The 16,891-nt window shown below is 36.3% G+C and overlaps 1 protein-coding gene across 2 annotated transcripts in view; it reads left to right on the top strand.

Moving 5' to 3' along the window:
- The window catches only part of Usp24 (ubiquitin specific peptidase 24), a 133,475-nt gene that overhangs the window by 70,508 nt on the left and 46,076 nt on the right, over window positions 1-16,891 (top strand). For both annotated transcript variants that reach the window (XM_026382289.2, XM_026382284.2), the window contains exons 31-38: window positions 297-452; window positions 2,527-2,624; window positions 4,534-4,629; window positions 4,747-4,975; window positions 5,854-6,013; window positions 7,404-7,559; window positions 9,715-9,785; window positions 10,667-10,827. In XM_026382289.2, coding sequence (XP_026238074.2) covers window positions 297-452; window positions 2,527-2,624; window positions 4,534-4,629; window positions 4,747-4,975; window positions 5,854-6,013; window positions 7,404-7,559; window positions 9,715-9,785; window positions 10,667-10,827 — 1,127 coding nt within the window. The remainder of the gene's footprint in view (window positions 1-296; window positions 453-2,526; window positions 2,625-4,533; window positions 4,630-4,746; window positions 4,976-5,853; window positions 6,014-7,403; window positions 7,560-9,714; window positions 9,786-10,666; window positions 10,828-16,891) is intronic.

Below are 16,891 nucleotides of genomic sequence, written 5' to 3'. Positions count from 1 at the left end.
TAAACATTCACTTTTTAAACATGGAAATAAATTTAAATGACCTTGTTAGTATTGCTTAGAATACATTTTAAAAAGTATTCATGTAGTATTTGAGTATCATTGTACATTTAGAATTTGTATGGGGAACTTTGAGGTTTTGTTGATAATTACAGAGTAGTGTGGTTTTATGAAGCTAATTGTTTAGAAAAGTTTTACTAATTTGCCTTTTATTAAGAGAAAAAATATTAGAATATGCACTGAGATGTTTAATTTGTGCTTTACAACATGTATTTTTTCCCCAAATTCTTTAAAACTAGAAGACATTGTTGTCTGAATCAAGTTCTCAGTCTTCAAAATCTCCATCCCTCTCTTCAAAACAACAACATCAGCCAAGTGCCAGTTCAATCTTAGAAAGTCTGTTTCGATCTTTTGCTCCAGGAATGTCCACATTCAGAGTGCTTTACAACTTGGAAGTAAGAAACCTCATTTGTTTTCATTTCATTTTGACAGATCCATTTTGGTTTATAGATTCATGCTTTCAGATGCAAGAAATGTTTGAAGATTAGTTTGTGGAGGCAAAAAATTTTCACTGTTTTGATTTATACCTATCTTCATTTTACCCTTGTAAAACACCATCTAAATAAATAATAAGAAATATTTTTGTTAAATAGGTCATTACCTTCCTCTGGAAGCTTTGCAAACCTATATATTAATTATCTTCAGCCTTCTTGACTAAGTACATCCTAATATTTTTAAGTCTATTGTAATTTGTTGACATCAATCAAGATTAATGAGGAATTGATCAGGAAGCACATTAACATTATTATTTCAAGACTTAAAAACCTTAGAAGAATTAGAAAAGGCAATTACTTTTAATCCTATATTTATTAATTTATATTCCTCGTCTAAATGAGAGCACCTAGAAAAACAGAATGATCCAGCAGTGAACTCTAGCTTATCATCAGCCACCTAGATTACATCATCTCAGAACCAAAACACTGTAATAATGAAATATCTCCAGTGTAATTTCAAAACTTCACAGTTAAGTATGAAGTACTCTGATAGGTGTGTTTTGCTTTTAGATACATCAAATATTTGGAAAGCCTAACCCTTCAGAAAGCACTTTTGCTGTTACCCAAAAGGTTGATTTCCTGTAATTTGCTTGTGAACTTATTTTTGCCCACCAGGAAACTTCAAAGTGGATATTCCAAACACACCTTCCTTTGAAGAAACCTGTCATCTTCAGTAAATGTTTGCCCACTAAGCCTGGGGAGTGTGTGTGTGTGTAGATAAAGAACTGTAATTTCAGGAAGAGCAGAGGGCTCCCTTCTACGCAGTACATCATCTGAGACTGAGGAGCCCATTTCCCAAAATCTTTAAAAAAAACATCCCACATTAGAAATCTAAGTTCATAAAGTCCATAGGTTCATAGAAGCAAATTTTTTAAGACTAGAGAAATATCTTTAATTGTATCTAGTTTAAAACTGAGGCAATAAGAGATTTAAATTTTAAGATTTAAATGCTTAAATCATAAGAGTTGAATTGGCTATTGATTACTGAGCACTTGTGCTGGTACTTGCACTAAACTTAAACTTGCAACTTAATTCAGACAATTCTCTGGTGATCATAATTATCATCCTCCTTTAGATGATGAGAAAACTGAGGTAGCTCTTTGGGAAATGGGCTCCTCAGAATGTCTGCTGTCTTTTCAGTTTGTAGCTAGGGAAACTATAATGTGAACTGAGTTTGTTGTCTTGTATTGTAGTATGATTATTTGTATAAAATTCTTCTCTGCCCTACCACAACATTCATTTAAGCTTTCTGGGGGTGCGTATTGCAGAATTGGAGTGGGGACCTGTGTATTAGAGTGCCACACATCTGGATTTGAATTCTAATCATGTGACTTTGGGTAAGAGGTCACTTAACTTCTCTAGTCTTAGTCCTCTTACCTTTAAAATAAAATACACATCTTAGGCATTAGAGACTTTCAGTGAACAGGAACTAGAGTCATTAGAGAGCTCATCTTGCATCTTTAACATCGGGGCTGTTTCATAAAACTTTGGCTTATGTGCTTTTTAAAGTACCTATCCAGCACATGACACAGGGTTATCTATTCTTACTTAAGCATGAAGGCCTAAGATTGTCACATTTACCTATTTCATGTAAAGAAGAGCGTGTTAGCTTTCTTCACAACAGAAAGATTTTTATTCCAAATTAAATAGAATATGGAAAATGTGGTTTTGTGAAATATGAGCCCCCATGTACTTCTGAAGGGATAACTAGTATATGACATTTAAAGAGATTTTGCCTGAATTTTTTTTCTTTTTTTTTAATATTTTTTTTAGTTGTAGACAGACACAATACCTTTACTTTATTTGTTTTTGTGTGGTGCTGAGGATTGAACGCGGTACCTCACACATGCAAGGCAAACACTCTACCATCTGAGCTACAACCTCAGTCCCGAGCTGAAACCCCAGTCCCCTGAATGTTTTGCTTAGTAATTTCTGCATACATATTGGATGGTTAATTGTGTTTGTCTGTTTCTAGGTTCTGAGCTCCAAACTCATGCCAACAGCTGATGATGACATGGCAAGAAGTTGTGCTAAATCCTTCTGTGAGAATTTCCTCAAAGCAGGAGGTTTGAGGTACGTGAGTTGTAGAAGATGAGTACAGTTGTAATAGCTAATTTTCCCTGCAAAGCCTTGCTTATTCCTACAAGGTATTGTGTGAAGCATTATGAGAGTCATCAGAAGAAATGATGTTTAATTCTCTTAGAATATTTTGATACATTTTAAAACTTTCATTTATTTGAAAAATGTACAGAAGCACATCTCTTTCCCCACTGGTAGTGGGGAAAATTCTTAAGAAGAATAGAAATGCAGAGGCTCTGGTTCTTTTGAGTCTTTTTATCTGTTTGAAGTAAGGTGAATTTCATTCTCAGTAAATCTATACTGTGCAAAGCATTAGTACTGAGGATGCAATGATAAATTAAACATTAACCCTGCCCTTGAGCGGCTCATGGTTTAAGAGTGACAGCTATCTAGCCATCTTATAAGTATTAAAATAAAGGCATATAAAAAGTTATGGGGGATGTAGGACAAGAAAGTAGTGGTTAAATTTTCTAGGTTAATAAGGTTAGGAAGTGCTTTGCACAAAGTGACCTTTGAGCTGGGAATTGAGAAATGAGTAGAAATTTCCTTGATAGAAGAGGAGGGAAAGGGTACTAGAAGACAGGGTGGAGGGCAGTGTGAGTGAAAGCATGACGATGTGTCATCTGAGCAAAAGATAAGAGATAAAGGTCCTCTGGACGAGGAATGAAGACCAACTTGAAGCTTGAGCAAAGAGTGTTTGCATGAATTCCTATGTAGTGGTCTGGTGAGGAAGGGAAGCTGAGCAAGAACCTTGTGGAAATAAAAGAGCATGAGAAACAGGGAAATGTGGGCTAACCAGGCATTGCAGAAGGACTGGCACACAAGGGATTATTCAACACAATAATGTGTTCTTAGTAAAAATTCATTTCAAATTACCCAGCCCTCTGTAGGTCTGTGATAATAAAGGTATTGTATTTTGGCTAATCTGTATCTGTTTGTTAATTCACATTGCAGGCATTGTTTTATGGCCAGGAAATAGAGCAGTGAGTAAATTAGACAAAATCCATGCCTCCATGAAGCTTGCACTCTAGAGAGGGAGATAAACAAATAAGTAAAAGTATACATCGGGGGTAATAAGATTTGTAGAAAGAAATAAAAGAAGGAAGCTGGGATGTAGAGGGTGGTAATTTTTAGCAGTGGGGGTTAGGAAAAGCTTCATAAAGACCTGAAGGAGATGAAGGGATAGGCCTCCTTAGGGGAGGGGTCTCCAGAGGAGCAGCCAGGGCACACCCCTTGCATGAGAACCTTACCTACCTGATGGCAGTGTAAGCCAGAGCAGTTGGGGCCGAGTGAGAGAGGCAGACAACATTAAGTTACATAGATGCCAGAGATCAGGGTATATAGAACCTTACAGGCTACTCTGCAGACTCTGCTTTCTTTTCCTGTAGGAAGCCATTGCTGGATTTTGTGTAGTAGAGGAGCATGGTCTATTTTAAAGGGACCACTCTGGTTGATCATTTGAGGATACATTAGAGGGTAGAGGGGAAGGAGTGGGCAGGGAGAATTTTGAAGCTTTACCAATAGTATTGGGTGTAGTGAATATTGGAAAACATGTTGACCAAATACACCAATTCTAGATATGTTTTTAAATTGATAGTTCCACTAGTACCAAAATAACAATTGTTCAGGAACTCAGACCATTCATGAGAATGAGAACTATTTGAACACTGCGTCTTGGATATCTGGCTAAATCAAGAGTCTAATTTTGATGGATTCAAGAGAGTTTTATTTATCATAGGAAACTATTGGGTAGAAATATGCATTGTTCATTTATATGTCAGAATTTTTGTAGAAACTTAGTAACTAAGAATTTTTATAAGCCTTTACATTCATTATTTTAAAAATTGCTTATGAAAAAAAATAGAAATCTTTTAATATACTACCTTTTTTCTTTTCTTTGAAGTTTGGTTGTAAATGTCATGCAGAGGGATTCCATTCCATCAGAAGTGGACTATGAGACAAGGCAAGGTGTTTATTCCATCTGTCTACAACTTGCAAGGTATGTAAATGTATTGTATTAGTTTCACAAGACAATACTTGACTTTATTTTTCTTCCCAAATCATATCATTTTTAATATTAAATGACCTTGAATAAGTCCAGCTTTTTCCTTTTAAGATTTTTACTTGTTGGACAAACCATGCCCACGTTATTAGATGAAGACCTCACCAAAGATGGCATAGAAGCACTTTCTTCTCGCCCATTCCGAAATGTCAGCCGGCAGACAAGCAGACAGATGTCCTTATGTGGTACCCCAGAAAAGTCATCCTACCGACAGTTGTCAGTATCGGATCGGTCATCTATTAGAGTTGAGGAAATCATTCCTGCTGCTCGAGTTGCAATACAAGTGAGTGGTATATTCAAGAAGTATTAAACACCTAATCCTTAAAGGCCCTGCCTAGGAGTTGGACTGTGTAGATATGGAAGTGTTTAAAATGTGAATATTGCTTTCAAGGAATTTATGTCAAGAAAGAGACCAGTAGTGCAAAAATAACTTGGAAGGTAGAATGTAGTAAAAGCAAGTGTAGTAAAAGTAGAGTGTTCTGTGGGCCTTCATAGTGGAATCATTTCCTTCATCTGTGCCATCATGAGTAATTTTTTTTCTAGATTTAGCATCTGTGCTAAATCTTGCAGGCTAGATGGGGATTTTATATATTTATATTTATATTTATATTTATATATATATATATATATATATAGAGAGAGAGAGAGAGAGAGGGGTATTTAAAGAGGTGGAGAGAGGAGATTTGTTTAAGTAAAAGGGAGAGTGTGAGCAAAGTTAAAGACAAAAGCAGGTCATGTGATAGTTTACAGAGGCCAAAGCATAGTGTGTGGGAAAGGAAAATAGTAAAAACCAGATTGGGCTAGGCATAGCAGTATTCCTATAATCCCAGCTGCTTAGGAGACTGAGGCAGGAGGACTGCAAATTTGAGGCCAGCCCAGAAACTTAGACCCTATCTCAAAGTAAAATTTGAAAAAAGAAGGGGTGGGGGGAAATTGGTGAAGACCATTTGAAGCTAGGGCCTGAAGAGCAGGCTCTGTTTTACAATAACAGAGATACTAAAAGTCTGAACAGAAGGATAGCATGAAGAAGGCTGTCTTCTTGTATGCTGTTAGAGGGAAAAGAGTCTCACAAAGTCGAGGCCAGTAAGAAGGTATAGAAGTCAAAGAATGTGCTCGTACTGCATTACCTTTCCTAATAACACTCTTTCCACATTTCTTTAGACTATGGAAGTAAGTGATTTCACTTCTACCGTGGCTTGTTTTATGAGATTGTCATGGGCTGCTGCTGCAGGACGACTCGACCTGGTTGGGAGTAGCCAGCCAATTAAAGAAAGTAATTCTCTGTTTCCTGCTGGAATTCGAAACAGACTCAGCAGTTCAGGTACTGATTTTTACAAGGAATAGTAATTAGAACACTGAGTAAGAAATAGCTATTAGAATCATCTATGTGTAGAGGTGTCAAGAGTCACAAAGAGAGCCTTTTGCTGTTGAGCATGAGTAAAAATTGAGCAGGCTTAATATTTGTGCACTATATGTGCCATGCTTTCTTCAAAAGAAAAGACATTTGCAAGAACATAGAGTATAAAAATGCAAGAGGGCCAGAAATTATGATAGTAACACAAATTCATCTAGAATTTTCTGACCTGGAAAACAGTTCTTTCCTTGGTTTGTTTGGGGATTTTGGGGGGGGAGGGTGCGGGGGGCTTCCCCCCATATTTTTTAATTGGTACATTACATTTCACAGAGTTCATTGTTATATATTCATATATGCACACAATATAACAATGTAGTTTGGTCAATATCATTGACCTCCCCTTTCCCTTCCCTCCTTCCTTCTCTGATTTCCTTCTCTGCTCTGCTGGTCTCCGTTCTATTTTCATGAGGTTACTCCCTACCTTTCCCTACCTATCTCTCCTAGTTTCCACATGTGAAAGAAAACATAACCACCTTTGACCACCATTTTAACTGGAGTAAGATAAAATCTCAGTAGTTTTGATATGCATTTTTATACTTGCAAAAGATGTTGAATATTTTCCATGTATTTGTTGGCCATCTGTATTTTGTGTTTTGAAAAGTGTGTATTTAGTTCATTTGCCTGTTTATTTAGGTTGCTTTTTTGGTGGGGATTTTGTTTTGTTTTATTTTGTTTTTGAATTATTTATATAATCTGGATGTTAATCCTCTGTTGGACGAATAGGTAGCAAAGATTTTTCTCTAATTCTGTAGATTCTCTCTTCATGCTCTCTCTTCATGCTCCTTTGCTGTGCAGAAGCTTTTTAATATGATGCCATCTGTTGGGTTTTTTTTTTTTTAATACAATTTTATTTCCTAGCGTTATTTGCTTTTTCTGCTTTATGTGTTTATAAATACTTAATAATAGAAATAAATTTATGACATACAAATAAAATACAAAATGTAAAATACAAAAATGTTAAGTTTACAATATTTTTAGGATTTTCATGTATGAGTAATCCTTCAAAATCAAGTTACAAGATATGGAACATTTTTAATATCAGAGGAAGGTATCCCTCATGCTCCAAAATTGCACTGTTCTTCTATCACCTGAAATTAGTTTTGCCTTGTGAACTATTGCAAATGAGTTTTAAGACAAAATAGGGTGTTTCAAATATGGTGATTGAATCTGTTTAGATATAAGTGCTCTCTTGATATATTTAATGTCACATGAGAATTCTGGATCATGTATTAAAAGAATATTAAAACTGCACAGTTCCTATCGAATCCATAGTAAACTCGAGCTTGACTACTTTTAGGAAGCAATTGCAGCTCTGGAAGTGAAGGAGAACCTGTAGCCCTGCATGCAGGAATCTGTGTCCGACAGCAGTCTGTGTCCACCAAAGACTCACTGATTGCTGGAGAGGCTTTGTCTCTTCTTGTTACATGCCTGCAGCTTCGGAGCCAGCAGCTGGGTAGGAGGCTTCTTTGTGATTGATTTCTTTCAGGGAAAGGCCGGGATTCTAGTAGAAATTGTTTACATTGCTGTAGACAAGGTGCTACTAATAGAAATGAAAGGAGGGGGAAAGTTGGCATGTGGAGTAGTTAAGGATGGTACTAGAATAGTTCATTCTGAAGAAGTGTTTATTGAGCAAGATTTTATAAGAGCAGTATGTCTGCCCTTCGGGAGCTTACTGTCCAGCTGAGGAATTAAGAAAACCCAAATTACTAGTTCATATACTATGTAATTAGGATTATGTATGAATCCCTGATAATGACTTATTACAAATTACAAAACTTTTAATATATTTTCCCTTTCATCTTTATTCTTGGCTTTGGAGGACTGAGCTAACACTAACCATTCTTTAACATTTTCGCACTTAGGGCTGAGCCCTTCATTGTTTATGCTTTGTCAGCATTCGTTTCTTTGGAGATCTCATCCAGTTTCATAGCCATAAATTCCATCTAGATGCTGACAACCATCAGCACCTCAATTTGGATCTGTGACCTGAACCACTCCCCTGCCATCTCCACTGGGATAGCAGATAGACATCCTAAGCATTCTGTCTAGAACAGAACTGATCATACCCATATCACTGAAGAATTTTCCCAACATAAAGGTAGTTTTACCCTGCTAGTTCCTCTGACCACAAACCTTGGAATCACCCTTGATTGCCTTTTTTCACACCCTACTTTCAGTTGATTGGCTTATCATCCTTCCAGCTGTACCTGGATTGTACCCCTTCACCACCTTCACTGAAGCTCTTCTGATCTGCCATCACTTCTTACTTGCCTTGTAATAGTGCCTAACCAATCTCCTTGCTTCTGTCCTTGTAATAACCAGGGTAGACCTCCTAATACTATGTCACTCCTCTCTCAAAGCCTCCAAGTGGCTTCCCAGTTCACCCAGAGTAAAAGCCAGATCTTTACTTCAAGGTCCATGGCAGTCTACCCATTGATACTCTGTTCTTTCACCTTCTCCTGCTCTCCCCCTCAGTCCTTGGGTACCTTACTTTTCCCCAACACCTTCCTGCCTGCTTCAGGGTTCTTACACTGGCTGTTCCCTCTTTCTGGTATGTTCTTTCTCATCTCTGCACATGGTTCTCTTTTCCCCATCTCCTGTAAATCCTTGCTTTAATTTCATCTTGGTGAGACATTCCCTGACAACCTTTTTAAAAAAAAAAAAAAAAATTATACCCTTCCCCTTTCCCTAGTACTGCCTTGACCCCTAACCTTTTTTTTCTATACCGTTTATCTCTTTATAACATGTAATTATCATGTTTATTGCCATCATCCTCCAACTAGATTGTAAGCTCCATGAAGACCCTTTGTGCGTTTTGTTTCCTGCTGAATCTTCAGTACCCAAACACTGCCTGATGTGCAATAGACTCTCAATACGTAAACATTCTGGCATGAAATCTTAACTGTACTTTTAAAAATGGTACCAACACAAAGAAGCCCTAGTCTTGATTATTCTTACCAGTTTCACACTTCTGTTCTGTAGAGTTGGGGATCAGTATGTATTTTGTATAAAACTTACTTAGGTATGCCAGGGATAAAGGTAATTGAGATAAATACACAGAAAATGATAGAAATTTATGAAACATTAAAGTAGTGTCTAAAATGGTTTTCTCTGAGCAAGAATGCTTTTGAATGTTTATATGTGAGAAATATAAGTCATTAAAATATATGCCATATGCTTAATTTGATTTTCTTAGAATTCTTTAGAAATATCATCAAGATTTTTAAAAATTGAAAATATAACTTCCCTCTAAACTTTTGTCTTTTATCATATGTGATTTTATTTTTGGCACATTTTATAATTACCAGTATTGATAGTTTATCAAGAGGAGACATTTATTCTTAAACTGGTATGTGCACACACTGTGAGATACAAAGATTACTAAAATATGGCTCTTTCCCATGAGTACCTTAAAAATTTATACGGTAAATGGACAGACATGGAAGCAGTTGAAGAAGTTCTTGAATTTTGATTACATGTAGAAAGAAGAGATGAATTTCTGCTTAAGTTGCATATAAGAAATTACTCAAAAATTTTAAAAATTTTTGAAAATGCATTAACTAATTTAGTTCCTTTTCCCCCTTAATTTTCCTTATTCTTATCATTAGCATCTTTCTATAACTTGCCCTGTGTTGCTGATTTTATCATCGATATTCTGCTTGGATCACCAAGTGCTGAAGTAAGGATTTTTTGCATTCCTTATTTAAAAAAAGAAAGAAAGAAAGAACTTTGTTCTTTTGGGGGTGGGGGCTGTCATGGATACCTTGACACTGGGGAATACAAAGGGAATGGCACTTAGTCCTCACAGGGAATGTGGTGGACCACTCTGAAGGAAATGTGACTATTAGAACTATACCACCCTCCTCTCTGCTACCCCTTCCATGTCCCAGTAGAAATTGAGACTTGCATTATAATTAATGTTTTTTAATGACAACCAAAATGCTACAGCCAGTGTGCAGTACCTGTAACTTACAAGGGAAGCTGACAATAAGTATCAACATGTGGTTTAAAATCAGGAAGACCACCTTCAAGCCATGAACTTTCATTGGATATTAAAATTCTGACTTTCTTACATGACTTCAAAAATTAAACACTTAAAGAAGAGTAGTTGTGCTTTTGTTTTTGTGTTTTTCTTTTTTGTATTTTTGTTTACATTAAATTAAACCTATTGTTTCTAGGAAGATAGTAGGATAATTTAGGGAATCAGTTCCCAAAGCACATTTATAATTAGCCTGTTTACTCAGTGGATTCTTTACTATTAAAAATTGAAACATGGAGGGGCTGGGGTTGTGGCTCAGCAATAGAGCACTTGCCTCGCATATACGAGACCCTGGGTTCAATCCTCAGCACCACATAAAAAAATAAATTAGTGAAATAAAGGTGTTGAGTCTAACCACAACTAAAAAATAAATACTTAAAAAAAATTGAAACATGCATATCTTACTCTAGTGTTTTCAATAACATGAATGAATAAATAGTGTGGACTTAGGAGGAATCACTTTTTAAGCAGTCTTTAAATGTTGTCTGACATGTCCTTTGCCACTGATCACATGATTTCAGATCCGCCGGGTTGCCTGTGATCAACTGTACACTCTTAGTCAGACAGACACTTCAGCTCATCCAGATGTGCAGAAGCCAAATCAATTTCTTCTAGGTGTCATTCTCACAGCTCAGCTGCCTCTTTGGTCCCCAACTAGCATTATGAGAGGAGTCAATCAGAGGTATGTAATAAAGATGAAAAATCTCATATTAACCAAAAACAGTGGATGAATTTTATATATATTTATATATATCTCCCCTAAAATTTATAGTGCATAATGAGATAACAAAAGAACTTCTCCTTTCTTCTTCAGACATTACGTTCCTAAAAGGGGGCATTTGTATTTTTCCTCCCATGCAGGACAGGAGAATTAAATACCATATGGCTTTCTCCTTCATCACCCCCAACTCCCAGCCCATCCTATTTTGTTTACTCATCTCAGAGAAAAAGAGGTGTCACCTGGTTTGTGTGACTAAAGTTATTTGAACCAGGTCACTGTGTGAAGGTCACACTGGTCGTCCTATACCCTGCACCTCACTTTCTTGGCTCAGATCCTTTATGGCCCCATGACTAAAGGTATCTGGGGTATCCTGCTAGCTTTCTATCTTGGCTTTATATGTGCCTAAGCATGTAAGAAAGTTTGTGTTCGATGCTCATAGGGTGACTTAGGTAGGTCTGTTCTGCCTGTCCCATCTTCCCTCTGCAGGCTAGCCTCCAATGATTGAGGCTATTTCCTTCATCTGGTCCCAGGAAAGGAAGTAGGAGGTCCACGTTGACTTCAAGCTTATGCCACTTTATTCCCCTCAGCTTTATCAGTGAACCCCTGCCATTGGGCTTGTAAAATATGGAGATTTGTGAAATCAGTATCTACTTTCATTGTACATATATTTTATAATTAGAGCCTGAAAGAAAAGAGGCATTAGGCCAATGTAAACCCTTTTCCCCCACATCCTCGCCAACACTTCTTGTTGTTTGTGTACTTAATAGCTGCCATTCTGACTGGAGTGAGATGAAATCTTAGAGCAGTTTTGATTTGTATTTCTCTAGAGATGTTGAACATTTTTTCATATGTTTGTTGATTGATGGTACATCATCTTCTGAGAAGTGTCTGTTCAGTTCCTTGGCCCATTTATTGATTGGGTTGTTTTTTTGGTGTTAAGATTTTTGAGTTCTTTGTTTACCCTAGAGATTAGTGTTCTATATGATGTGCATAAAATTTGCTCCCATGCAAATTTCTCTTCACCTCACTGAGTGTTTTCTTTGCTGAGAAGAGTCTCTTAAGTTTGCATACTTCCCACTTATTGATTCTTGACTTATAGGAGTCTTGTTACAGAAGTTGGGACCTAATGAAGATTTGGTCTACTTTTTTTTCTGTTAGGCACAGGATCTCTGGTCTAATTCCTAGGTCCTTGATCCACTTTGAGTTGAGTTTTGTGCAAGGTGACAGATAGGGGCTTAATTTCATTTTGTTGCATATGGATTTCCAGTTTTCCCAGCACCATCTGTTGAAGAGGCTATCTTTTCTCCAATATATGTTTTTGGCACCTTTGTCTAGTATGAGATAACTGTATTTATGTGGGTTTGTCTCTATGTCCTCTGTTCCGTACCATTGGTCTACAAGTCTATTTTGGCGCTAATACCATGCCATTTTTGTTACTATTGTAGTATAGTTTAAGGTCTTGTATAGTGATGCCACCTGCTTCACTCTTCTTGCTAAGGATTGCTTTGGCTATTCTGAGTCTCTTATTTTTCCAGATGAATTTCATGATTGCTTTTTTTATTTCTATGAGGAATGTCATTGGGATTGCATTGAATCTGTATAATGCTTTTGGTAGTATAGTCATTTTGACAGTATTAATTCTGCCTATCCAAGAACAAGGGAGATCTTTCCATCTTCTAAGGTCTTTTAAATTTCTTTGGCATTATGTAGTTTTTATTGTAGAGATCTTTGACCTCTTTTATTGATTCCCAAGTCTTTTTTTTTTTTTTTTTTTTTTTAAGGCTATGGTACATGGGGTAATTTTTCTAGTTTCTCTTTCAGAGGATTTGTCACTGATGTACAGAAAAGCCTTTGATTTATGGGTGTTGATTTTTATGTCTTGCTCCTTTGCTGAATTCATTTATTAGTTTTAGAAGTTTTCTGGTGGAATTTTTTTGATCCTTTAGGTATAGAATCATGTTGTCAGCAAATAGTAATAGTTTTGAGTTCTTCTTTTCCTGTCAGCATTTCATTAATTTCTTTCATCCGTCTAATTGCTCTGGCTAGATTTTTTCAAAAACTATGTCAGATAGAAGTAGTAAAAGAGGACATCCCTGTCTTGTTCCAGTTTTTAGAGGGAATGCTTTCAGTTTTTTTCCACTTAGAATGATGTTGGCCTTGGGCCTAGCATAGATAGCTTTTACAATGCTGAGATTTGTTTCCATTATCCCTAGTTTTTCTAGTGTTTTGAACATGAAGGGGTGCTGTATTTTTTCAAATGCTTTTTCTGCATCTATTGAGATGATCAAATGATTCTTTATCTGTTTAGCTTGTGTATATCATCCTGATTCAGTTTGGGCAAATCATGACTCTAGAAATTTGTCAATGCCTTTGATACTTTCTATTTTATTGGAGTACAAATTTTCAAAATAAGTTCTGATTATCTTCTGTAATTCTGTAGTGTCCGTCATGATATTTCCTTTTTCATCATGGATGTTAGTAATTTGAGTTTGAGTTTTCTCTCTCCTCTTAATTAGCATGCCTAAGGGTTTATCAATTTTATTTACTTTTTCAAAGCACCATCTTTTTGTTTTGTCATTTTTTTCAATTCTTTGTTTTGTTTCAATTTTGTTGATTTCAGTTCTGATTTTAATTATTTCCTGTCTTCTACAGCTTTGGTGTTGATTTGTTCTTTTTCTGGGGTTTTGAGATGAAGTGTTAGGCCATTTATTTGTTGACTTTTTCTTCTTTTAAAGAATGAACTCCATTTAATGAACTTTCCTCTTAGTACTACCTTCGTAGTGTCTCCGAGATTTTGATATGTCGTATCTATGTTCTCATTTAACTCAAAGAATTTTTTAATCTCCTTCTTGATGTCTTCTGTAATCCATTGTTCATCAGTAGCATATTATTTAGTCTCCAGGTGTAGGAATAACTTCTGTTTTTTTAATCATTGATTTCTAATTTCTTTCCATTATGAAAGAAGAATGGAAAGATACAATGCAGGGTAGTATCTCTATTTTTGGTATTTGCTAATAGTTGATTTGTGGCAAAATATATGGTCTGTTTTAGAGAAAGATCCATATGCTGCTGAGAAGAAAGTGTATTCACTACTTGAAGGATGAAATATTCTATATATGTCAGTTAAGTGTAAGATATTGATTGTATTATTGAGTTCTGTAGTTTCTTTGTTCAGCTTTTGTTTGGAAGATCTATGCAGTGGTGAAAGAGGTGTGTTAGTCACCCAGAATTATTGTGCTGTGCTCTATTTGACACTTGAACTTGAGAAGAGTTTGTTTGATGAACATAGATGCTCCATTGTTTGAGCATGTATATTTATAATCATTATGTCTTGTTGATGTATGGTTCCTTTAAGCAGTATGAAATGTCCTTCTTTATCCCTTTTGATTAACTTTGGCTTGAAGTCTACTTTATTTGATATGAGGATGGAAACCCCTGCTTGTTTTCACAGTCTATGTAAGTGGTATGTTTTTTTCTAGGAGTCTCTTGAAGGCAGCATATTGTTGGGTCTTTTTTTTTTTTTTAATCTATTCTGCCAGTCTATGTCTTTTGATTGGTGAGTTTAAGCCATTAATATTCAGAGTTATTATAGACATGATTTGTATTTCTGGCCATTTTTGTTTATTTTTGGTATTTAACTTGACTTGATTTCTCCTTTAATTCGTTTTTCCTTTAGTGTAATACCCCCCACCCCTTTGCTGATTTTCATTGTTTTTTTCAATTTCCTCCTTATGGAATATTTTGCCAAGGATGTTCAGTAGTGCAGGCTTTCTAGTTGTAAGTTCCTTTAATTTTTGTTTATCATGAAAGGTTTTTATTTCATCATCAAATCTAAAGCTTAATTTTTTGGATATAAGATTTTTGGTTGGCATCCATTTTCTTTCAGAGCTTAGTATATGTTGTTCCAGGATCTTTTACTTTTCAGGGTCTGGGTTGAAAAAATCTACAGAGATCTTAATTGGTTTCCCCCTATATGTAATCTGATTCCTTTCTTTTATGGCTTTTAAAATTCTTTATTTATTCTTTATGTTAGGCATTTTCATTATAATGTGCCTTGGTGTAGATCTGTTGTGATTTTGTACATTTGGTGTCCTGTAAGCCTCTTGTATTTGATTTCCCATTCATTCTTCATGTTTGGAAAATTTTCTGATATTATTTCATTGAATAGATTGTCCATTCCTTTGGTTTGTACCTCTATGCCTTCCTCTGTCCCAATAATTCTTAAATTTGGTCTTTTTATGTTATCCCATAATTCTTCAATTTTTTTTCATGGTTTCTTACCATCTTCACTGTGTGGTCAACTTTATTTTCAACATTATATATTTTGTCTTCATTGTCTAAGGTTCTGTCTTCCAAGTGATCTAATCTGTTGGTGATGCTTTCTATTGCGTTTTCAATTTAGTTTATTATTTCCTTCATTTTAAGGATTTCTGTTCTGTTTTGTTTGTTTGGGATTTTTTTGTTTGTTTTGTTTTGTTTTTTTCAGAACCTCTATCTCTTTATTGAAGTAATCTTTTGCTTCCTGTATTTCTTTATGTAGCTCTTCATCGAAATGATCTTTTGCTGCCTGTATTTGCACTCTCATCATCCTTTAATTCACAGAACATTTTAATTATATACAGCCTGAACTCCTTCTCTGTCATTTCTTCTGCTGTGCTGGCCATGGATTCTAATAATGTAGTATCTTGGTTTGTTTGGGGCACTTTCTTTCCTTGTTTTTTTATGTTGTTCATGTGTCTTCCCTTCTACCACTACAGATCCAAGGTGTTACAGTTTTTACCCTATAGGCTTATAGTGTCCCTGCAGGGTTCCAATACCTCTGCTTTAAAGGGGAGAACAATATTAATGATCTCAATGCAAACAATATACAGCCTTGAATCAAATAGCTGCTATTATGACATTTACGGTTTTGTCACAGTATTCAGAAATGGTGAGTTCAGTTATTATCTACAATAATAGTAGGTCTGCAAAAAGGTCTACAGTTTCTAATGGTGGACAAAGAGAGAACTGGGGGTGGGTTGTAGGATGAGATGTTAAGGAGGTAGGAGGTAAGGATATAGAGTTATTAGATCTTAGGAACTGTGAAAGAGGAATCAAAAGAAGTTGGCTAGTAGCAGGAGAAAAGAGAGAAAGTGATTTTGGGGAGACAAGTAAGTGGGAAGATGAAAGAGTACAAAAAATAAACAAACATAAAAATTAAGAAAATTTAAAAATTTAAAAGAAATATGCAACACAACTATAATATACTATTCAGACAGCCCAGTCCTCAGTAGCTAATTTATGAAAAGTACATGGTTTCACAAATGTTGGGGATGTGAGGGTGGGAGAAGAGAGAGAGAAGAAAAAGAAAAAAAAATTCTCAAAAATACAAAGATTGTTTTCATTGGAGATCAGTATCTTTTCTGCTTCCCTTCTCATCCAATAGGTGTGGTTGTCTGTTGTTTGCTAGTATCTTTACCCTCAGGATGGTGAAGGTTATTAGTGTGGAAGGGTTGGTCTTGGGGGCAGAGCTTCTGGAGGAAGGGTAAGGCACTTGTTGGTGCCTGATGGGAGACTGCACCCCAAGGATCTCCTTTGGGGCCTGATCATGTGATGTGGGTGCCTGATCTTATCTCCTTATATCGACTGTAGACCTCACAATTCCTGATCTCTAATTTAGTCTCTAAACTGTATCTCACTCACCTCCTCCCTTTCTACATCCCAATCAGGAACCTATCTCTCCGGAGGTCTTGTGGGCTGTGTTCTGGGGGCTGCGCACCTGTCATGGAGAGCTGTTTGGTATTGGGCAGTTCAAGACCAAGTTTTGCGAGCTATAGACCGGCCGCATAGCTGCAAGCACTGTGCCGGGTTAGTAGGTGCAGGGGAGAGGGAGGAGTTTGGGACTATAGGTACCTTGATATTGCTTCTAGGCCCCAGTTGGTGTCCCAAACTGGTAGGTACCCCAACTAAAGATGGCATCAGCGGTGTCCCAAGATGGAGGCAGATATCTTAAGAGATGGGGTGTTGGGCCAGGTGGTATGTTGAG

Source organism: Urocitellus parryii, chromosome 11 (genome assembly GCF_045843805.1).
Source record: "Urocitellus parryii isolate mUroPar1 chromosome 11, mUroPar1.hap1, whole genome shotgun sequence".
Classification (NCBI taxonomy): Eukaryota; Metazoa; Chordata; class Mammalia; order Rodentia; family Sciuridae; genus Urocitellus; species Urocitellus parryii.
The sequence above is the reverse complement of the archived record's forward strand: the minus strand, read 5'-3'. Positions and strand labels throughout refer to the sequence as shown.